Source organism: Salvelinus sp. IW2-2015, unplaced genomic scaffold (genome assembly GCF_002910315.2).
Source record: "Salvelinus sp. IW2-2015 unplaced genomic scaffold, ASM291031v2 Un_scaffold1461, whole genome shotgun sequence".
In the NCBI taxonomy this organism is placed as follows: Eukaryota; Metazoa; Chordata; class Actinopteri; order Salmoniformes; family Salmonidae; genus Salvelinus; species Salvelinus sp. IW2-2015.
Window position 1 is genome coordinate 210,183 of NW_019942922.1, and position 23,474 is coordinate 233,656.

Sequence of the window (23,474 nt, forward strand, 5' to 3'; positions counted from 1 at the left end):
GTTGTTGGTCTCCTTCCAATAAAGATTGATCAAGCATGAGGAAGCCAAAGTCATACACAAAATCCCCTGTGATGTGGACAGACAGTCATGTAAACACAGGGATTTTAGATGTGGCCTTCAAGTGTCACTTTTTGAATAAGACATTACGAACAATAGTGGCAATAGATATTTAAACATTTTTTTTATTTTTTATTTAAATCAAAGCAAAAAATAGATCTACATCAATCAGCTATTTTGTTTAAATAGAAGCAGCTATTGCATATAAATGGGTCTTCTCTCTACACTTCACTAATGAATAATTTCACATGAGGGCACTGTTGTCATATTTGTGAGCACTAAAATTAAACTGAGACGATTGCAGAATACACATTTTGTTGGAATTGAACATAACATCGGGGCGGCAGGTAGCCTAGCAGTTAAGAGCACTGGGTCAGTAACTGAAAGGTCACTGGTTCGAAACCCTGAGCTGGCAAAGTGGAAAAATCTTCCTTTTTGCCGTTGAGCAAGGCAGTTAACCCCCAACAACACTCTGCTCCCCGGGTGCCGATGACATCGATTAAGGCAGCCTCCCGCACCTCTCTGATTCAAAGGAGTCGAGTTAAATGAGGAAGACACATTTCGGTTGAATGAATTCAGTTGTACAACTGACTAGGTTTCCCCTTCCCAGTGAAAACAAAGTACATAGCTTTAAAAATAATGTATTCAACTTTTAATATAACCAAAATAACAGATATGATTTCATCTAAGGAAAACACACTAACTTTATCATTTAGCAGAACTTTATTGTTGCCTGTGGGGGTTGTTGGTGTCCTCCAGGCGTGGATGGACCTTTTGGCTTCACCATGGATGCCTCATGAGCCCCAACTTCACAAACAAAACCATGGCAAGGATCATAGAGGATAACTGCAAAGAGGAGAGGACAGGAAAACAATGACTTGAAGCAAAGCAACATTATCTATTCAGCAACCAATTGCTATAGAATAGATAGCTATCAAACTAAGAATACTCTTTAGGTCCTAATGGTGAGCTACTGTAGAAAAAGCATTACTATGCTTTAAAAAGTGCATTCATTTTCAGCAATAGCCCTTGGGTCTGAGAGAGGTTAAAGTTCTCCAGAAGTCCTTTGAAATTCGTTAGTAAGTGAAGAGGAGTTTGCTCCCATCCTCAATTACTTTGATCGGCAAAGGCTTCTTAGAATTACGACTCATGGGACTTACGTACGGTTTAGTATTTAATTGTAACTTAGATTTACATTATCTTATGCACCTGGCTTAAACTACCTGAAGCTTTCTTAATCATAGTTAAATAGGCATAGGAAATAGCTACGGATAGCAGGAAGCAAACCCCCGTCTTGAGTCAATACTGCCATCTATTGGTAAACATAAATATACCAGGTTACTACAGATACTGAAGTGCATCCTCTGTGAAGTGTTTTGAAATCTGCCACTCCCCCTTTGAATCAGCTGTTCACTCAGAGGAGAAAAGCATGCACAGATTTTAAAACGATACGTCACTAATCTTTTTATCTAAATGTATTTTTTACCACTTTACACATGTATTTTAAGATTCCTTCTCTGTTAACGTCATCTGCATGATGACGAGCTAGTTTAGAAAGAGTCACTTCATACCAGCACTTTTTTTTTTACACGTTTCCTCTCCTCAACTTCTATCCTCGATTACTTTTGACATTTTTCAAAAAGAGGTCAAATCAAATCAAACTTTATTTGTCACATTCGCCGAATACAACAGCTGTAAACTTCACCGTGAAATGCTTACTTACATGCCCTTAACCAACAGTGCAGTTCAAGAAGAGTTAAGAAAATATTTACCAAGTAGACTAAAATAAAAAGTAACACAATAAGAATAGCAATAACGAGGCTATATACAGGGGGCACTGGTACAGGTTAGTTGAGGTAATTTGTACATGTAGGTGGGGGTGAAGTGACTATGCATAGATAATAAACAGCGAGTAGCAGCAGTGTACAAAAGGGGGGGGGGTCAATGTAAATTGTTCGGTGGCGATTGTATTAATTGTTCAGCAGTCTTATGGCTTGGGGGTAGAAGCTGTTGAGGAGCCTTTTGGTCCTAGACTTGGCACTCCAGTACCGCTTGCCGTGCGGTAGCAGAGAATACAGTCTATAACTTGGGTGACTGGAGTCTCTGACAATTTTATGGGCTTTCCTCTGACACCGCCTAGTATACAGGTCCTGGATGGCAGAAAGCTTGGCCCCAGTGATGTACTGGGCCGTTCTCACAATCCTCTGTAGCGCCTTACGGTCAGATGCTGAGCAGTTGCCATACCACTCGGTGATGCAACCGGACAGGATGCTCTCGATGGTGCAGCTGTAGAACCTTTTGAGGATCTGGGGACCCATGACAAATCTTTCCAGTCTCCTGAGGGAGAAAAGGTTTTGTTGTGCCCTCTACACGACTGTCTTGGTGTGTTTGGACCATGATAGTTTGTTGGTGATGTGGACAACAAGGAACATGAAACTCTCGACCCGCTCCACTACAGCCCCGTCGATGTTAATGGGGGCCTGTTCAGCCCGCCTTTTCCTGTAGTCCACAATCAGCTCCTTTGTCTTGCTCACATTGAGGGAGAGGTTGTTGTCCTGGCACCACACTGCCAGTTCTCTGACCTCCTCCCTATAGGCCGTCTCATCGTTGTCGGTGATCAGGCCTACCACTGCTGTGTCGTCAGCAAACATAATGATGGTGTTGGAGTCGTGTTTGGCCACGCATTCGTGGGTGAACAGGGAATACAGGAGGGGACTAAGTGCACACCCCTGAGGGGCCCCAGTGTTAAGGATCAGCGTGGCAGACGTGTTGTTGCCTACTCTTACCACCTGGGGGCGGTCCGTCAGGAAGTCCAGGATCCAGTTGCAGAGGGAGGTGTTTAGTCCCAGAGTCCTAAGCTTAGTGATGAGTTTCGTGGGCACTATGGTGTTGAACGCTGAGCTGTAGTCAATGAACAGCATTCTCACATAGGTGTTCCTTTTGTCAGGTGGGAAAGGGCAGTGTGGAGTGCGATTGAGATTGCATCATCTGTGGATCTCTTGGGGCGGCATGCGAATTGGAGTGGGTCTAGGGTGTCGGGGAGGATGCTGTTGATGTGAGCCATGACCAGCCATTCAAAGCACTTCATGGCTACCGACGTGAGTGCCACGGGGCAGAAATCATTTAGGCAGGTTACCTTCGCTTCCTTGGGCACAGGGACTATGGTGGTCTGCTTGAAACATGTAGGTATTACAGACTCGGTCAGGGAGAGGTTGAAAATGTCAGTGAAGACACTTGACAGTTGGTCCACGCATGCTTTGAGTACACGTCCTGGTAATCCGTCTGGCCCAGCGGCTTTGTGAATGTTGACCTGTTTAAAGGTTTTGTACACATTGGCTACCGAGAGCGTTATCACACAGTCATCCAGAACAGCTGGTGCTCTCGTGCATGCTTCAGTGTTGCTTGCATCGAAGCGAGCATAAAAGGCATTTAGCTCGTCTGGTAGGCTCGCGTCACTGGGCAGCTCGCGTCTGGGTTTCCCTTTGTAGTAGTTTTCAAGGCCTACCACATCCAACGAGCGTCAGAGCCGGTGTAGTAGGATTCAATCTTAATCCTGTATTGATGCTTTGCTTGTTTGATGGTTCGTCTGAGGGCATAGCGGGATTTCTTATAAGCGTCCGGATTAGTCTCCCGCTCCTTGAAAGCGGCAGCTCTAGCCTTTAGCTCACTGCGGATGTTGCCTGTAATCCATGGCTTCTGGTTGGGATATGTACGTACAGTCACTGTGGGGACGACGTCGTCGTCGATGGACTTATTGATGAAGCAAATGACTGAGGTGGTGTACTCCTCAATGACATTGGATGAATCCAAGAACATATTCCAGTCTGTGCTAGCAAAACAGTCCTGTAGTTTAGCACCCGCGTCATCAGACCACTTCCGTATTGAGCGAGACACTGGTACTTCAGGAGAATATAATTATGGTTAGATTTGTCAAATGGAGGGCGGGGGAGAGCTTTGTATGCATCTCTGTGTGTGGAGTAAAGGTGGAATAGGATTTTTTTTTCTCTGGTTGCACATGTGACATGCTGGTAAAAATTTGGTAAAACTGATTTAAGTTRGCCTGCATTAAAGTCCCCAGCCACTAGGAGCGCCGCTTCTGGGTGAGCATTTTCTTCTTTGCTTATGGCCTTATAGAGTTGGTTGAGTGCGGTCTTAGTGCCAGCTTCGTTCTYTGGTGGTAAATAGACGGCTGCAAATAATATAGATGAGAACMCTCTTGGTAGATAGTGTGGTCTACAGCTTATCATAAGGTACTCTACCTCAGGCGAGCAATACCTCGAAACATCTTTAATATTAGACATCGCGCACCAGCTGTTATTGACAAAGACACACACCCCCACCCCTCGTCTTACCAGAGGTAGCGTCTCTGTTCTGCCGGTGCATGGAAAATCCCACTAGCTCTATATTCCGTATCATCATTCAGCCACATCTCGGTGAAACATAAGATGTTACAGTTTTTAATGTTTCCGTTTGTTGGATCTTAATCGTAGGTCATCAGTTTTATTTTCCAACGATTGCACGTTAGCAAGAAGAACGGATGGCAGTGGGAGTTTACTCGCTCGCCTACGGATTCTCAGAAGGCTGCCCGATCTGCGGCCCCCTTTCCTTCATCTTTTCTTCACGCAAAAGGCGGGGATCTGGGCCAGTTCCAGTGAAAGCAGGATATCCTTCTCATCGGACTCATTAAAGGAAAAAGTTTCTTCCAGTCTGCAATGAGTAATCGCTGTTCTGATGTCCAGAAGTTATTTTCGGTATAAGAGACGGTAGAAGCAGCATTATGTACACAATAAGTTGAAAAATAAGTTACACAAAACAAAAACTAACAAAATAGCACAATTGGTTGGGGGAATGTAAAACGTCAGCCATGTTCTTCAGCGCTATCTTTTCATCAGGTGAGGAGAGGACGGAGGAGAGGACGGAGGAGACGACGCGAGGAGTCAAGCAAAACCAATTGAGATTCTCCCATAGTATACCTCCATCATACATATGCAGCCAGCTGCTGATCCCAGGATGACACTCTGCTCTCTGATCACTGTGATGACCTTACCAAAGCAGCTCTGGGGGAAACACACAGGGGGCATTTGGCTTAAGGCTTTACAGCTTTAGAGCACAGACTCATACAACATAGTGCAGTGAGGCACTGGGTTAGGTTACCTGTGGTTGGATCAGACTTGGAGTGATGGTGATACCATCACAGTCTGCAAGGGTCTTGTTCACGCAGCAAGTCTTAGGGTAGTTCAAACCCGTGGTTGTACTGAACACAGAGCCCTTGAAATCTACAGTCGAGTTCTCAAAACCACAGCATTTGAACTAAGAGATGAAAAACCAATAAAGACATCAAAGACATTAGCTGTGATAACTACTGTCTGGGATGCTCTGGTGGTCAAAGGAACCAAATAGTAAAGCCAAGCCTATTTGGACCTTTCCCCATTAGAGCTTCTCACCTTGACCATGACTGTGTTCCATGCTGTTGAGATTGGGTCAGTTGCCGCTGGGCCCATATAGGCAGTCATCAGGGAATTCTTGCTTGCATCACMTACCACTAATCTAACCTGTCACATTTACACATCACAGCTTATTGAAAGGCATAGCCTGGCTAGGCTATATCATACAAATAAATCAATAATTTACAGTGCTCTAAATTATGATATATGTTCGCCTACTTGATGATACAGATGCCAGAGTGTTCATTTATTCTTACCAGATTCCGGTACATCAAGACAAAAATAGTCCCAATGATTTCAGCAACAAACAGCATTGTCACGATGAAGAAAAACTGTACAGGGTACAAAAAATGCAGAGATAGGAAAAATATTGCCTCTTATTGAAGCTTGCAGGGGGAAAAGAGTGGGATATTTACAACTCTGCAGTAGTATAACACAGTAAGACAATTATTGTTTGGTGCCTTGAAATTGACTGCACAACTGTTGTCTCTCACCAGCATGATAAAGAAGCGGTTCTCTTTCCAAACCCCACAGCAGCCGATGAGACCCGTGAAAGACAGCACTGAGCCCATACCAATACAGATGTAGCTGATGTAGATGAGCTGAGACGAGTAGGGGCCCAGGACATCCACAAACGTAGCTGCTCCATATCTAATCCATGCGCCTAGCCCCAGCAGCACAAAACCACTTATCTGGAGGGGAGAGAAGGATGGTGGTGTTCTTTCGTTAAATTTGTTTTTTAAATCATCAGCTAAGAAATTGCATTTGAGTTGTTATGGACCTGTTTTTTTTCTTCTATGTTTTGCCAGATGGATTTCTCAGGCTAGGTAATATTACAGTGACAACAACAGCAGTTGCTGTCTTCTTCTGTGTGTTTGACTTTTGCAATGCATTCACAAACCTAGGCTTTATGAGAGGGCAACTATATTTCTATAGCTAGCCAAGAACAGTTTACATGATCAATTATAGAAGAATGTTCATTATTTGCATTTCAAACACAGACACAGTTCAACTGGGCTTTGTTTGCTAGCTAGGCAACATTTAGCTACTTACAACAAGTATCACACAAAGCAGCAACATCTATCTATACCGCATCCATGTGTACAGTTTGTCATGTCTAGCCATTTTGCAAATTCGACCTTCTTTAACCAAAGGAGAAAAGATATGACAAAATTATACAGAACAGGATAGGCTTATAATAATACTGGCGAATGAGACACATTTTTGGTAAACAGCTGAAAGATGGGGCTGAAGAAATGTAACTACTCTCAAATTCATAGATGGAGCTATGGATGCCAGGACTGACCATCCATTAGATCCAAATGTTAACCATGTTTTGAAGCTATACAGAGTTTGTTTAAAAGTACAGTGTTTACAAACAATGGAATAGATATGCTTATACAATGTTGAGTTTGAATGTGGTAAAGCAGTTTAACTAACGTTAAGCTCATGATACATGTATGAGTTATATTCTTCAAGAGTAAATAGCTAGCTAATAGTATCACGAATTAAAAATATGGATACAAAAATGGATGTACCAATCCCAGATTCTCKCTTTAATAACTAACATTAACGATCAGTTCGAGCTGGCTAGTGTTAGCTAACTATTAGCCTAGCTATTGTAGCTAGCTAACGTTAGTGACCTGACTATGGATCGCTTGCTACTGGTAGGTAGCTAACTTAGCTAYTCAACCCTTTATGTTTAGACGTTATAGTTAAATTAGCTATCTAGCTAGCGCCATTTTAGCTAGATAGCTAACGTTAGCATTAGCTAGCATAGGCAAAATGGTCACATGAAAAAATAAGGACCGTCTGTCCTTACTTTTAATAGGTCCAGACGATTTAGACCTACTGCTATTAAGGCCTACTTGCTGCCAACTGGCTGTGTCTGCCTGGCCAACAGGTGTCATATTTTCGGTCCAGTCACAACACACTGCGGTCAAAACCAGTACAGTATGAAGAAAGGCTAAAACTGCTTCTCCAATAGAAATCCCCGATCACACTTGTAGGCGATGTCATGGCGACGTTGCTAGCTAAACTCATGCATAGAAAACGTCATCGGCTCTAACGGTCGTCTCGCGCCACACTGCGCATGTGCAGGCCGTCAAATGCAAAAATCAAAAAAATATCAAATGCAAAAAAAAAAAAAAATTCAAATGCACTCCTTAAAGTTTTTGGACGAAAATGAAAACGTGTCAGTTTGTCACTTTCACGAGGTTTGAGTAATAACATGTTCAATTACTTAAGACAAAACTGCCTCGAAACTACGTTGTGCCTTTATATTTCACTTCTCTCATTAACTTTTTGAACCACAKACCCCGGCCTGGTCGGTTGTCTGTTTCGCAAGCGTTCCCGGAAGTCTCGCGATGTTGCGCCTCTGGGTTTAGTAACTCTGTTCTGTGGTGAATCTCCGTTTTTCTTCCTTTCTGAAGACACTAAAGAAAGAATTTCCAACAGCAGATAGACACCACACAGATTGAACTATTTTAGAGAGAACTTGGACTAGGAAAGATGTGTGCCTTTGATACCAAAACGTGAGTTAAACGTAATTTAAAAACATTGCCATTATACAATAGTTACAATGCAATAAATCAGTTAAACTTATTTTCAGAACGTTGCAAGTTGCAACCTTTTTATTCATTCTCCAGAGCATGTAGCATCTGTAGAAAATCAATTAATAAAATTATAAAAAGTGGCARATATATATATTTCCTGACAGTGAATTYATAATGTTATTTTAATATAAACCTTGATGATACTGTGCAGAGTGGAATGAACATAGGACGCAATGTATTGCTTCAATCTAAATGTAAGACAGCATCATTTTCAGGTGAAAWARGTATACAATAAAAGATTTCAATACAAATAGACATTTTCCCATATCCAATAATCTCGTACAGGATTTAATTTAAACTGGCTCAGTGGTGGGGCGCCTATCCTTATCACAAAGCTTCCTTAGATTTCTCTTCAGCCTTGGTGATTTCAGAGATTCTTATGCATCCATCCCTGTAGTTGTCCTAAGGAGGGTCCAGAGATGCCATCCAGGCAGATGTCTCTATGGCCCTCCCTCCATTGGTTTTCAGTCAGTCACTCTTTGAGCCTATTATGCAGTACAAAGTCATGGAGACAACCATCGCCAAWWTCTAGGGAAACAGGAACAGTAAATAAATGCTTTGGTTATGCTATACTTTTAAACAAAGCCCACTGTACGAAACTGAACACAACATCACATTATMTTGGTTGAATTTGCATCAAAGCATCTACATTTACATTTGTGGTAWTTCAAAACWAAAGAGAATGTGACCTTGAAATAGACAGAGGGAGGGAAGGAGTCAACAGTACCTCAAGAGCAGCGATTCCCAATGCCACTGCCACAATGACAATAGTGTTTTCATCAATCAGTTGCATAAGCTTTGGGAAGCAGCCGATGATTGTCTGTGGGGACACACAAATGTAATACAGTTATTTAGACAGGTGAGGCCACTGGGTGTCCAACAGTAAAGTGTGTTACATTCTCAAATGGGCCTTCCATTGATGAGTTTGAGTATGGATGGAGCGTGATTAACTTGTTGAGGTGATGAGTTCAGAGCTCGTACCAAGTTTGGATCCGCACTGACTACAGTGTTAACTCAAAATGACACAACGACTAGGTTCCAGTTGAACAAGGTTTACTTCACCGTACATCYTCACCATTACACTCAGGCCAGTTCCARCAACAGTTATACTACTGCGCAGGCYTACTAATAACAGTGATATCACCGTAATAACTGAAATATAGGGATARTTAAAACATGAACTTAACATACAGCARTTGTACCATCACAAGAGCTGAAATCAGCACTGTGGCAGCACTGTTGAGGATAGAGATGGGTGTATTTTTCAAATGGAGAGTCAGTGAAGTCTGTATAGTTGTAGAATCCACAGCACTTTAGCTAGAGTGGACACAGAMACAGATCTTATTAMAACAATTCTGTTGACTAAACTGAATAAGATTTCTAATACACAAGCAAATATAAATGACATAATGTTATTTGAGACATTATTTGCAGGCCTAACATCTTATTTCCAAGGTATTAAAACAGGCCGGCAAGATATTGTAAAGTACCGTATCCATAGTAACATTCCAGAGAGCGGTGACGTCTGAATTTTCTCCATAGTCCTTCCTAATGTTCTGAACCACTTTGGTGCCCAGTTTCTCAATCAACTGACCTGCCTGAAAGACATAACATAAATCACACACTCTTAGAAAAAACGGTTCCAAAAGGGTTTTTCAGCTGTCCCCATAGGAGAACTCGTTTTGTTCCAGGTAGAACCCAAAAGGGTTCTATGTTGAACCCTCTGTGGAAAGGGTTTTCATGGAACCCAAAAGAGTTCTACCTGGAACCAAAGGCGTTCTACCTGGAACCAAAAGGGGTTCTTCAAAGGGTTCTCCTATAGGAACAGCCAAAGAACCCTTTTAGATTCTAGATAGCACCTTTTTTTCTAAGAGTCTAGTCTTTTCATCAAATTCTCCACAGACAGTCTGTAACCCCCTTTAGCAATATGAGGAGAGTGAATGAGCTCTATGCACGCTTACCAAGGGTTTAAACATCAGGATAACCACTGCTCCAGCCACCTCTGCAATGAACAACACCAACACAATCAGAAAGAACTAGAAAAAGAGGAAAAGGAGACAATAAGAAAGAGAGATTGAGTGGTTGGACTGAGAAAACCGATTACAGTGCATTTACACACATTTCATATATACTGAACAAATATWTAAAACACAACATGTAAAGTTTTGGTCTCATGTTTCATGAGCTGAAATAAAAAGATCCCAGAAATGTTCCATATGTTCAAAAAGCTTATTTCTCTCAAATTTTAGACATCTAGACATCTACCAGCAACTTTGCACAGCCATTTAAGAGGAGTGGGACATCAGTCCACAGCCTGATCAACTCTATGCGAAGGAAGGGCCTCCCGAGTGGCGCAGCAGTCTAATGCACTGCATCGCAGTGCTAGAGGCGTCACTACAGATCCAGGTTCGATTCGAGCCTCCGACACATTGGTGCGGCTGGCCTCCGGGTCAAGCGAGACGGGTCGTGTTTTGGAGAATCCGTACAGGAATTGCATATCACGGGAATTGGATTTGGAAAACACAAAATTGGGGAGAAATGTTTTTATACGCGAAGTAGTTGTCACCTACAAATGGGAAAAGGTGGTGACACCAGATACTGACTGGTTTTCTGATCCACGCCTTTTCTTTTTAGGTATCTGTGACCAACTGATGCATATCTGTATTCCCAGTCATGTGAAATCCATAGATTAGGGCCTAACGAATTGATTTCAATTGACTGATTTCCTTATATGAACTGTAAGTCAGTAACATCTTTGAAATTGTTGCATTTATCAGTGTAGCTACCTACTCTACTGTAGAAAAGTCTGAAAAGGAGAGATGAGGAGCTTGATAATCAAGCTTGTTGACTGAGTCATTGTCAATCACATTGGTGACAACATAGCACATATAACGAATAGCTCATGTTTGAGGTGACTTACAATGAGCAGCATACACCTGCTCTCCTTCATGGCGCCACAGCAGCCCAGGAAACCTACGATCAGCAGCACTGCCCCCACAGCAATCAACAGGTATCCCACGTTTAGGATCTGGTTCATCTCCGCCGGAGCGTCTTTTATAACCTTGAGGAACCCCAGGATCGAGCCGCTGTCCACCTTCACCCAGATCCCCACACCCAGGATGGCAGCGCCCGCCAACTGGGGGAAGAGAGCATAGCATTGTTGGGTGGTTTCCATTAATTCAATGAAGACCACATCAACTGCTGCCCTTTGTGTCTTACCTAACATGCACATACAGTGCCTTCTGAAAGTATTCATGCCCCTTGACTTATTCCACATTTGGTTTTGTTACAGCCAGAATTCAAAATGGATTACATTTATTTTCCCCTCACCCATCTACATACAGAAATCCCATTTACTGTATGTAAGTATTCACACACTTGAGTCAATACTTTGGCTGGGCCACTTTAGGACTTTCATATATTCTATTCTTCATAATCATATTCATATTGCTTTGGGTGTATGCTTGGGGTCATGGTCCTGTTGGAATGTAAATCTTCACCCCAGTCTAAGGTCGTTTGCACATCTGAAGCAGGTTCACATTAAGGATTTGCCTGTATTAGGCTCCATTCATTGTTCCCTCTAACCTTACCAGTCTTCCAGTCCCTGCCGCTGAAAAGCATCCCCATAGCATAATGCTTCCACCACCATGCTTCACGGTAGAGATGGTGTTAGATGGGTGATGAGCTGTGCCTGGCTTTCTCCAGACATAGTGCTTTGCATTCAGGCCAAATAAGTACATTTTTGTCTCAGACCACAGAATCTTTTGTTTGATGATCTCAAAGAGTCTTTCACTCCAGGCGTGCTGTCATGTGCCTTTTTCTCAGGAGTGCCTTCTGTTTTGCCAATCACCCATAAAGCCCAGATTGGTGAAGTGCTGTGGAGACTTATCCCTCTGGCAGGTTCTCAGCCAAGGAACACTGTAGTTCTGTCAGAGTGGTCATTGGGTTCTTGGTCACCTCCCTGACCAAGGTCCTTGCCCGGTTGTTCATTTTGGTCGGACGGCCAGCTCTAGGCAGATTCTGAGTAGTCCCATATTTATGGAGACCACTGTGCTCTTGGAAACTTTCACCAGTCTTGAAATAGTTTTATACCCTTCCCCAGATAGACTTGTGATGATGCATCTATCTTGGAGAGTTTCTTGGACTTCATGGTAAGGTTTATGCTCTGACATATACTGTTAACTGTGGGACCTTATATAGACAACTGGGTTTCTTCCTACAGTCAAAGCCAAAAGTTTTGAGAATGACACAAATATTAATTTTCACAAAGTTTGCTGCTTCAGTGTCTTTAGATATTTTTGTCAGATGTTACTATGGAATACTGAAGTATAATTACAAGTATTTCATAAGTGTCAAAGGCTTTTGAAGTTGATGCAAAGAGTCAATATTTGCAGTGTTGACCCTTCTTTTTCAAGACCTCTGCAATCCGCCCTGGCATGCTGTCAGTTAACTTCTGGGCCACATCCTGACTGATGGTAGCCAATTCTTGCATAATCAATGCTGGGAGTTATTCAGGGAGTTAGTGCTTTGTTTCTGGCCATTTTGAGCCTGTAATTGAACCCACAAATGCTGATGCGCCAGATACTCAACTAGTCTAAAGCCAGTTGATTGCTTCTTTAAATCAGAACAGTATGCAGCTGTGCTGAAATAATTGCAAAAGGGTTTTCTAATGATCAATTAGCCTTTTAAAATGATAAACTTGGATTAGCTAAAACAACGTGCCATTGGAACACAGGAGGGATGGTTGCTGATAATGGGCCTCTGTACACCTATGTAGATATTCCATTAAAAATCAGCCGTTTCCAGCTACAATAGTCATTTACAACGTCTACACTGTATTTCTGATCAATTTGATATTATTTTAATGGACAAAAAAAGTGCTTTTCTTTCAATAACAAGGACATTTCTAAGTGATCCCAAACTTTTGAATGGTAGTGGATGTAAATGAGATATTTCTGTATTTCATTTTCAATAAATTGGCAAATTTCTAAAAGCATGTTTTCAGTTTGTTATTATGGGGTATTGTGTGTCGATGGGTGAGATTTTTTATTGATTTAATCCATTTTGAATTCGGGCTGTAACAACAAAATGTGAAAAAAGTCAAGAGAAATGAATACGTTCTACATTTCTCTTTTCATCATTTTTATGTCTACATAGGTATTTTACAGTAAAATGATTTATTTATTTAATAGCTCCTTCACATTCTCTGACATTCATGCTGCATTTACCTTGCAGCACATCACACTACTCTACTCTGTGCCTAATCTTATTTATGTGGTCCAAAATGACATGTCTGTGTCATAAAAAGTAGTAAAACCACAACAAATGTCTGTCCTTTTGTTCCATGTTCTCATAATTTTTTCACATTGCAATTTAGATGAGGTTTTTCTGGGACACAGAATAAGGATAACGAGTGGTAAATTATAAGGATTGATAAGGAGTGTTCAGATTGCCTGCAGATTCATTATTGTGAAGCATAACTGAACTCCGTTGCTATTATCATCAATAATTTACTCAAAAAGATGAAAACATCTCCAACTTACAAAGATGATGCCATTAAAGACAAACATCGTGACTTTGAGAAATCCGAAGCAACCCATTCTTGATGAATTCTTCTGCCTGGAAGAAAATAAGGGTAAAAGGGTGAGAAAGGGAACATTGTTATGAATAATCATCTATGGTAATGATGAGAATGTTTAGAAATTCTATGAGACTTCTGAATCATTAAGATGAGATCAGAGGTCAAATGTCTGAACTAAATCTACTGCCTATGTCTGTAGCCTACTGTCTATAGGCCTGTTTAGAGGAGGGAGCATAATGACCAAATGTTCTCTTTAATTCATTTGGGAAGTATTATCTTAACATAACAGCTAAATGATGGACTTCTTATGTTATTTATCAATTACATTTTGTAAATTGTATGTTGAGGGTTTTGTTCAATCTTATCTTGCAAACTTACACCAGGAACCTTTCTACACCTCCTGAAAAAAACTTTTGACTCATATTGAATGATATTGGAAGGTGAGAGTTATGGTTTTGTAGACACAATCAGTCACTAAGGAAGCAAATATATATTCTGTCAAACAACAGAGAAAGCATTTCTCTACTACTTTAGCACACAGTTGTTCCGTGCCATTTGCAATGAGTTGTTATGTCTGGCTAATTAGGTGACGGATTAACAGTTCTACACAATCCCTGATGCTGTTTGCTGTCTCTGACTTGTTAGCAGGAAACCAGCCCTTTGTCATCTACAGTAAGACGCGGGAAGGAAGGAGTGGGGAAAAACACCAGCCACTTAACTTATCCTCCCTATCACCATATCGTCCTTGAACAGTCAAGAGCGCCCTTGCTTTTTAATTATTATTTTTTTTTTTACTAATGTCATATGACATTTACTGTACAGTCCACTTTCCCAACACCAACAAGAGTTAATAAGTGAGCCTTTGCTTTAGAATTATTAAGGGAAGTCCAATGACAAGGCAGCATGTCCCACTGTATTTTCATTTAAATGGGCCCCATAACAAATGAATTGGCCCCTAAACAGGTAAAAAAAATTACAAGAGGCAGACCAGTCCCAAAGCCTAATTGTCAGAAAGAGTATACACAGTAATTCACTTGATGTCTGAAAACCCTTTTCCACCTGGGGCCACTAAATGTTCAATGCAAAAGACATCTAATTACAAGAAAACTATCAAAATGTTCAACATGGTCTGCTATTCAGATATGAACAGTGTCCATTACCTGTCCAGGCTGTACACGGAAATTGTAAGGAACTTTATCTTCCTTGCCCTCAGTGTCAATCAGGGGCCTATTAAAACACAGGAGCCCATTACACACACACACACACACAGCAGGTTTATGTCCTATCCCGTTTTGCTAGTTAAACCATCTGTGGATCATCTCATCCTGCTCTGTTTTATGACCCCATGTGGTGCCCTTTACCACTATGTGTGTTTATGACTGTGTCATGTTTTGTCATTGATCATCATGTCTTGTCCCTGTGCTTCCCTCTGCTGGTCTTATTAGGTTCTTTCCCTCTCTCGCTCTCTCTCTCTATCGTTCCGTTCCTGCTCCCAGCTGTTTCCCATTCTCCTAACTACCTCATTTACTCTTTCACACCTGTCCCCTATTTTGCCCTCTGATTAGAGTCCCTATTTCTCCCTCTGTCTTCCGCTTCTGTCCTTGTCGGATTCTTGTTTGATGTTTGCTGTTCTGTGTCCTTGTTCCGCCCTGTCGTGTTTTTGCCTTCTTCAGATGCTGCGTGTGAGAGGTTGCATGTAGCTACGGCCTGTGCCTTCCTGAAGCGACCTGCGTCTGTGGTCGCGTCTCCAGTCGTTCCTCTCTACTGACGAGAGATTTCAGTTTCCTGTTTTGGATTTACCTTTGATAATATCCAGGAGAATCATTGTTTGTTTAAGACTGGAATAAAGACTCTGTTTCTATTACGTCGCTTTTGGGTCCTCATTCACCAGCATAACAGAAGAATCCGACCAAGATGGACCCAGCGACTATGGATTCTCTCAACACTGCTCGAGTTCCAGGGAGCAATGCTCGGCAGACACGAGCAGGAATTGTTTGCTGCTCGTCATGCCGTTGAGACCTGGCCGCTCAGGTCTCCGATCTCTCTGGACAGTTTCAGAGTCTTCGTCTCGTGCCACCAGCTACTTCCTGGTCTTCCGAGTCTCCGGAACCTAGGGTTAATAACCCACCATGTTACTCTGGGCAGCCCACTGAGTGTCGCTCCTTTCTCACCCAGTGTGATATTGTGTTCTCTCTCCAGCCCAACACGTACTCAAGAGAGAGAGCTCGGTCGCTTCGTCATATCACTCCTTACTGGTCGGGCTCGGGAGTGGGGCACAGCTATCTGGGAGGCAAGGGCTGAGTGTTCTAACGTTTATCAGAACTTTAAAGAGGGATGATACGGGTTTTGATCGTTCAGTTTTTGGAAGGAGGCTTCCAGGGCCTGCTTCCTATGTCAAGGTGAGTCCATAACGGATTACTCTATAGAGTTTGCACTCTTGCTGCATCCAGTGACTGGAACGAGTCGGCGTTGCTCGCTCGTTTTCTGGAGGGACTCCACGCTGAGGTTAAGGATGAGATTCTCTCCCGGGAGGTTCCTTCCAGCGTGGACTCTTTGATTGCACTCGCTATCCGCAGAACGACGGGTAGATCTTCGTCACCGAGCTCGTGGAAGAGAGCTCGCGTTAACGGTGTTTCCCCTCTCCGCATCTCAACCATCTCCTCCACCGGCTCAGAGACTGAGCCCATGCAGCTGGGAGGTATTCGCATCTCGACTAAGGAAGGGAACGGAGATCACCAACCGCCTTTGCCTCTATTGCGGTTCTGCTGGACATTTTGTCATGTCATGTCCAGTAAAGCCAGAGCTCATCAGTAAGCGGAGGGCTACTGGTGAGCGCATCTACTCAGGTCTCTCCATCAAGATCCTGTACTACCTTGTCGGTCCATCTACGCTGGACCGGTTCGGCTGCTTCCTGCAGTGCCTTGATGACTCTGGGGCTGAGGGTTGTTTTATGGACGAAGCATGGGCTCGGAAACATGAGATTCCTCTCAGACAGTTAGGGAAGCCCACGCCCATGTTCGCCTTAGATGGTAGTCTTCTCCCCAGTATCAGATGTGAGACACTACCTTTAACCCTCACAGTATCTGGTAACCACAGTGAGACCATTTCCTTTTTTGATTTTTCGTTCACCTTTTACACCTGTTGTTTTGGGTCATCCCTGGCTAGTATGTCATAATCCTTCTATTAATTGGTCTAGTAATTCTATCCTATCCTGGAACGTTTCTTGTCTGTGAAGTGTTTAATGTCTGCTATCCCTCCTGTTTCTTCTGTCCCCTCTACTCAGGAGGAACCTGGTGATTTGACAGGAGTGCCGGAGGAATATCATGATCTACGCACGGTCTTCAGTCGGTCCAGAGCCAACTCTCTTCCTCCTCACCGGTCGTATGATTGTTGTATTGATCTCCTTCCGGGGACCACTCCCCTCGGGGTAGACTATACTCTCTGTCGCTCCCGAACGTAAGGCTCTCGAGGATTATCTGTCTGTTTCTCTCGACGCCGGTACCGTGGTGCCTTCTTCCTCTCCCGCCGAGGCGGGTTTTTCTTTGTTAAAGAAGAAGGACGGTACTCTGCGCCCTGCGTGGATTATCGAGGGCTGAATGACATAACGGTTAAGAATCGTTATCCGCTTCCCCATGTCGTCAGCCTTCGAGATTCTGCAGGGAGCCAGGTTCTTTCCTAAGTTGGACCTTCGTAACGCTTACCATCTCGTACGCATCAGAGAGGGGGACGAGTGGAAAACGGCGTTTAACACTCCGTTAGGGCATTTTGAATCCGGGTTCTGCCGTTCGGTCTCGCTAATGCTCCAGCTGTCTTTCAGGCATTAGTTAATGATGTACTGAGAGACATGCTGAACATCTTTGTTTTCGTTTACCTTGACGATATGATTTTTTCACCGTCACTCGAGATTCATGTTCAGCACGTTCGACGTGTACTCAGCGCCTTTTAGAGAATTGTCTCTACGTGAAGGCTGGAATGCGCCTTTCATGTCTCCTCTGTCACATTTCTCGGTTGTTATTTCCGCTGAAGGCATTCAGATGGATCCCGCTAAGGTCCAGGTGTCAGCGATTGGCCCGTTCCTAAGTCACGTGTCGAGTTGCAGCGCTTTCTCGGTTTCGCTATTTCTATCGGCGTTTCATTCGTATTTCGGTCAAGTGGCTGCCCCTCTCACAGCTTGACTTCTGTCAAGACTTGCTTTAAGTGGTCCGGTTCCGCCCAGGGAGCTTTTGATCTCCTCAAGAGCTTTTACATCGCCCCTATCCTTGTTACTCCTGACGTCACTAAACATTTATTGTGAGGTTGACGCTTCAGAGGTGGCGGGAGCCATTCTGTCCCAGCGCTTCCAGTCTGACGATAAGGTCCATCCTTGCGCTTACTTTCTCATCGCTTGTCGCCATCGGAACGCAACTGATGTGGGTCACGCGAACTGCTCGCCATCCGCTTAGCCATAGGCGAATGGCGACAGTGGTTGGAGGGGGCGACCGTCCCTTTTGTCGTTTGGACTGACATAAGAACTTGAGTACATCCGTTCTGCCAAACGACTTAATGCACGTCAAGCTCGTTGGGCGTTGTTTTTCGCGCGTTTCGAGTTCGTGATTTCCTATCGCCCGGGAAATAAGAACACCAAGCCTGATGCCTTATCCCGTCTCTTTAGTTCTTCTGTGGCTTCTACCGACCCCGAGGGGATTCTCCTGAAGGGCGTGTTGTCGGTTGACTGTCTGGGGAATTGAGAGACAGGTAAAGCAAGCACTCACTCACACTGCGTCGCGCGCGCTTGTCCTAGTAACCTTCTGTTCGTTCTGTCTCTACCGTCTGGCTGTTCTTCAGTGGGTCACTCTACCAAGTTAGCTGGCCACCCCGGCGTTCGGGGTACGCTTGCTTCTATTCGCCAGCGGTTTTGGTGGCCTACTCAGGAGCGTGACACGCGCCGTTTTCGTGGCTGCTTGTTCGGACTGCGCGCAGACTAAGTCAGGTAACTCTCCTCCTGCCGGTCGTCTCAGACCGCTTCCCATTCCTTCCGACCATGGTCTCACATCGCCTTAGACTTTTTACCGGTCTGCCTTCGTCTGCGGGGAGGACTGTGATTCTTACGGTTATCGATAGGTTTCTAAGGCGGCAACTTTCATTCCCCTCGCTAAGCTTCCTTCCGCAAGGAGACGGCACAAATCATCATTGAGAATGTGTTCAGAATTCATGGCCTCCCGTTAGACGCCGTTTCAGACAGAGGCCGCAATTCACGTCACAGTTTTGGAGGGAGTTCTGTCGGTTGATCGGTGCTTCCGTCAGTCTCTCTTCCGGGTTTCATCCCCAGTCTAACGGTCAAGCAGAAAGGGCCAATCAGTCGATTGGTCGCATATTAGCAGCCTTTCGTTTCGAAACCCTGCGTCTTGGGCAGAACAGCTCCCTGGGCTGAGTACGCCACAACTCGCTTCCTTCGTCTGCTACCGGGCTATCTCCGTTTCAGAGTAGTCTTGGGTACCAGCCTCCTCTGTTCTCGTCCCAGCTCGCGAGTCCAGCGTTCCCTCCGCTCAGGCTTTTGTCCAACGTTGTGGAGCGCACCTGGAGGAGGGTCAGGTCTGCACTTTGCCGTTACAGGGCGCAGACTGTGAGAGCGCCAATAAACGTAGGTTAAGAGTCCTAGGTATTGTCGCGGTCAGAGAGTGTGGCTTTCCACTCGTAACCTTCCCCTTACGACAGCTTCTCGCAAGTTGACTCCGCGGTTCATTGGTCCTTCCGTGTCTCTCAGGTCGTCAATCCTGTCGCTGTGCGACTGCTTCTTCCGCGACATCTTCGTCGCGTCCACCCTGTCTTCCATGTCTCCTGTGTCAAGCCTTTTCTTCGCGCCGTTCGTCTTCCCTCCCCCCCCCGTCCTTGTCGAGGGCGCACCTATTTACAAGGTACGGAAGATCATGGACATGCGTTCTCGGGGACGTGGTCACCAGTACTTAGTAGATTGGGAGGGTTACGGTCCTGAGGAGAGGAGTTGGGTTCCATCTCGGGACGTGCTGGACCGTTCGTTGATTGATGATTTCCTTCGTTGCCGCCAGGGTTCCTCCTCGAGTGCGCCAGGAGGCGCTCGTGAGTGGGGGGGTACTGTCATGTTTGTCATTGATCATCATGTCTTGTCCCTGTGCTTCCCTCTGCTGGTCTTATAGGTTCTTTCCCTCTCTCGCTCTCTCTCTCTATCGTTCCGTTCTGCTCCCAGCTGTTTCCCATTCTCCTAACTACCTCATTTACTCTTTCACACCTGTCCCCTATTTTGCCCTCTGATTAGAGTCCCTATTTCTCCCTCTGTCTTCCGCTTCTGTCCTTGTCGGATTCTTGTTTGATGTTTGCTGTTCTGTGTCCTTGTTCGCCCTGTCGTGTTTTTGGCCTTTTCAGATGCTGCGTGTGAGCAGGTGTCTATGTCAGCTACGGCCTGTGCCTTCCTGAAGCGACCTGCAGTCTGTGGTCGCGTCTCCAGTCGTTCCTCTCTACTGACGAGAGGATTTCAGTTTCCTGTTTTGGATTTACCTTTGATAATATCCAGGAGAATCATTGTTTGTTTAAGACTGGAATAAAGACTCTGTTTCTATTACGTCGCTTTTGGGTCCTCATTCACCAGCATAACAGACTGTCTGTCCCTAGTGTGTCTGACTGCATATGACCCCATACGATGGGAACAGTGATTGAGTGACTAAACGACAGCTAGTTTGTACTGTACTCTTAATAACAGCAATAACAGAACAGTAACACCAGTAGTGTGACAGTGAACTCTGTCAGGGAGTTTCTGACTGACATGCATGTCATTTTTTTTTCTGATTTTCTGATTAAAGTATCCATAATAATGTGTTTTCTTATACGGTCCCAGATAGTGTACTTAGAAAGTGAAATGGCATCGGCATACAGTACAAGTACTGAGAGACGGATGCTAAACGTCAGGATGTTTATCAATGTGTCAATGTTTAGCCATGAGCATCAGGTTAATCACATGAAGGGTCCAGAGGGCGCATAGCAACATATCCTGAATTGGTTTTCCCTCTTTCATTCACAGAGTTTTTCCTGCAAGTGGCCACTCATCTTCTGCCTTCACAAAGCCATAGGCAACAGCGGAGTCCATAGTTAGCCTGGTGATGTATAACAACCACATTCACATGCAAATGACTAACAAAACATCCCAGCCAGGAGCCATCAACACACAGTACAAAGACACCAACAGAAATGTTGAGGACTGCCATTTTGAGCTAGACAGTGAATTACAACCTCAGGGCACTGTATTGTAATGAGTCGACATAATATTGGTCCTTTCATGTTTTGAAAAATAAATTGACACTGTTATTTACCCTTGTTTAAAAGGCAAATGCAACACGAATGTGAGTATAATATACAGTAGCTATGGACCTTAGGACTTTACATGCTTTGAAAATTAAAATGTAATAAACACAAAGCAGCTAAACAAGAACATAATTTAGACAAGAGTAACGTAAAAACGAAATCAATAGCTACAATGATCAGGTGAATTTCAGGACAGTATTCTTTAAGCTGCTGAATAATATGACACAGTGAGTGGCATAGCTTTGTTGATATCATGTTAGGAGTAATGTGGTATTCAGTCATGAAGACTAGGATAATGAATTCATCCACAAGGAAGCCAGTGGGGACACACCAGGTGACAAACATTTCCTGGAATGATGATCAAGATAGCAAATGTCTGTTGACGAACATGCCAATTAACGACTAGAGGAAAGAAAGTATAGACATCATATTTATCAAAGCTTTATCTCAGTCAGCTGTCTTCCCGTGTAACAGTTTGCCTAATATGGTTCAATGACAATTCCTAACATGTAGTCTACTCCAAAATGGGAAAGTTTCAAATGTATGAAGAATTACATTGTTGAAGGTGGGTTTCCTCATGAGCCCAAGGGTAGTCCTTTGAGTAATGGCTTTTGGCTTAATGGTAATACATGAAAATATTGAAACATTAAAATATTCCATTCCATAAGGACAAATCTAAATAATTGTCAGAAAGAGTATACACAGTAATTCACCCACAGAGACAACCCTTTGTAAGACTCTCTGTCTGAGCTGAGCGTGCTAAAACTCTAAACACTGGACAAATCTAAAAGGATGTCATGAGCTATGTTTCCATCCAATTGGTGACAGATTTATTAGAATATTCTAAAATGTGTTTAAAAACTATGCGCATTTTCCCAGCAGAGATGTGTTTCCATCAAATTGGCTTGCAGCAGATAAAAGGCTATGCAACGTAGTGCATATAAACATATACTTTGCAGTTAAATCGGTTTCCATCCCATTTTCAACTCTACTGATGGTTTTCTCACAAAAAAAAGTGCCTTGGGCTACATAAAGTACCACAGCATGAAGCAAGTGTTTCTAAAAATCCCCTGTGGGGAAAAATGAATGGTGTAAAAACAATTGGAACCATTTCCCTGTTTGACTGCTAGTTTTTATGGGTATTATGACGCCTCCATTGTGGGGCTCTATAGTAAATTTGTCCACTCTGGTATTGGCAAGTGCTAAAGCGTACGTATGAGATTATTATGGACAAAAGAGCGAGATTAAAAATATATATATATTTTTTTTTTAAACGGCAGCAAAGCATCGATTATCATGTCACCATAATAAGACCCTCGATATTTATTGGGAAGGCGCATCAAGCTCAACACCTTTCACTATCACCACCCTGTTAAATTCATAATTGATTTAATCTGTAACCTAATACAGTTCATGCTTTCCCGACAAATCGTAGTGGGGGACTACAAGTCATCGCGTGACTCCCAAATTTACTTCGATATGATGATTATTATATCAATATTTGCGCATAAAAGCGTTTCCACCTACATTTCTCGCATAATTTATTTTACCGACACAAAAAGGTCTCACCTTGTCTAGCGTATGTTGTTTTGTCGACATTTTGAAAAGTTTACCGAAAAATGTTATGTTGCCATTAGGCCTGTGACATTTTTTTTATCCGACATTACTTTACTCGCCTAAAACGGTTGGATGGAAACCTGGTTATAGAGAGGAATAATTACAGGCTTGAGTCAAGGTCTCAGGAGTGGAACAAATAATGAATTGTTGTCAGTGCACCTGACTACAGGAGAATATAAAACACATCAAATTACTACTCTATGGAGCATTTTCAACAACCAGATGAGTAAACCCTTGTTATTCTCATTTACAATAGTCTACCCTACAGTGGAGTGGTACAACAGGTTTCGTTGAGACTCAGAGAGAGAGTCTGGGCCTTACCTTCACTGGGGTGATGGAGAGCGAATGTGGGAGTCAGTAAACTGGCTAATTTACCTGTGTCCTCGGAGTGACCTGTACTGCGTTTTTCTCTCTTCTACACACAAACTCTCTCGTTCTCTTCCTGTGCTTCTAGGTGGCTGCAGGTTGGTTATAAACAGTGAGGGAGGGGGCGTGCTGAGGCAAACAGGTGGGAGGCAGGTTTCAGAGGCAAGGAGCTCACTTCCCTGTGGAGTAGAAGTCCCACCTGTGGGAGTGTCACAGCAATGTTACAGCTACATACACATAGGCATAAGCACATTCTTCTATCACCATTTTTACCTGTGGCATCACTGTATATTAAAGTGGGCTTTTGGAGATGTGAATGGTATGGAAGCAGAGAAAGAATATATCTATGGATTTTTAAGAAAATTTTTGATTTAATTAACATACTATAAGACCTGACTGTCAGTTCCATTGAAGTCATTGTTTTGCAGACATAGGATAATTCATCAGTCGGAAATTTTCTCAGACGACCTAAGTCTTCCTATG

General features: G+C 43.4%; 2 protein-coding genes across 4 annotated transcripts; both read right to left on the reverse strand.

The window, feature by feature from the left end:
* Positions 1 to 3,443: 3,443 nt before the first annotated feature.
* LOC112070925 (tetraspanin-16-like) lies at positions 3,444 to 6,274 on the reverse strand (the record flags this gene model as incomplete). Its single annotated transcript, XM_024138380.2, has 5 exons — positions 3,444 to 5,114; positions 5,212 to 5,367; positions 5,502 to 5,609; positions 5,759 to 5,833; positions 5,996 to 6,274. Coding segments are annotated over 5 exons (738 nt in total), but the record flags the coding sequence as incomplete, so codon positions are not given.
* A 1,731-nt stretch (positions 6,275 to 8,005) lies between these two features.
* Positions 8,006 to 23,148, reverse strand: LOC112070926 (tetraspanin-1-like). Of its 3 annotated transcripts, XM_070439181.1 has the most exons (9): positions 23,001 to 23,075; positions 14,858 to 14,924; positions 13,660 to 13,735; positions 11,037 to 11,252; positions 10,078 to 10,152; positions 9,607 to 9,714; positions 9,308 to 9,433; positions 8,844 to 8,936; positions 8,006 to 8,644 (listed from the first exon to the last, which is right to left on the reverse strand). In XM_070439181.1, the coding sequence occupies exons 3-9, from the start codon at positions 13,714 to 13,716 to the stop codon at positions 8,585 to 8,587; spliced, it is 735 nt and encodes a 244-aa protein (XP_070295282.1). In that variant the 5' UTR covers positions 13,717 to 13,735; positions 14,858 to 14,924; positions 23,001 to 23,075; the 3' UTR covers positions 8,006 to 8,584. The 3 variants fall into 3 exon arrangements, with proteins under 3 accessions (XP_070295282.1, XP_023994153.1, XP_070295281.1); XM_024138385.2 differs by lacking the exon at positions 14,858 to 14,924 and having other exon boundaries at positions 23,001 to 23,148; XM_070439180.1 differs by lacking the exon at positions 14,858 to 14,924 and having other exon boundaries at positions 22,947 to 23,036.
* Between the last annotated feature and the right edge of the window lie 326 nt (positions 23,149 to 23,474).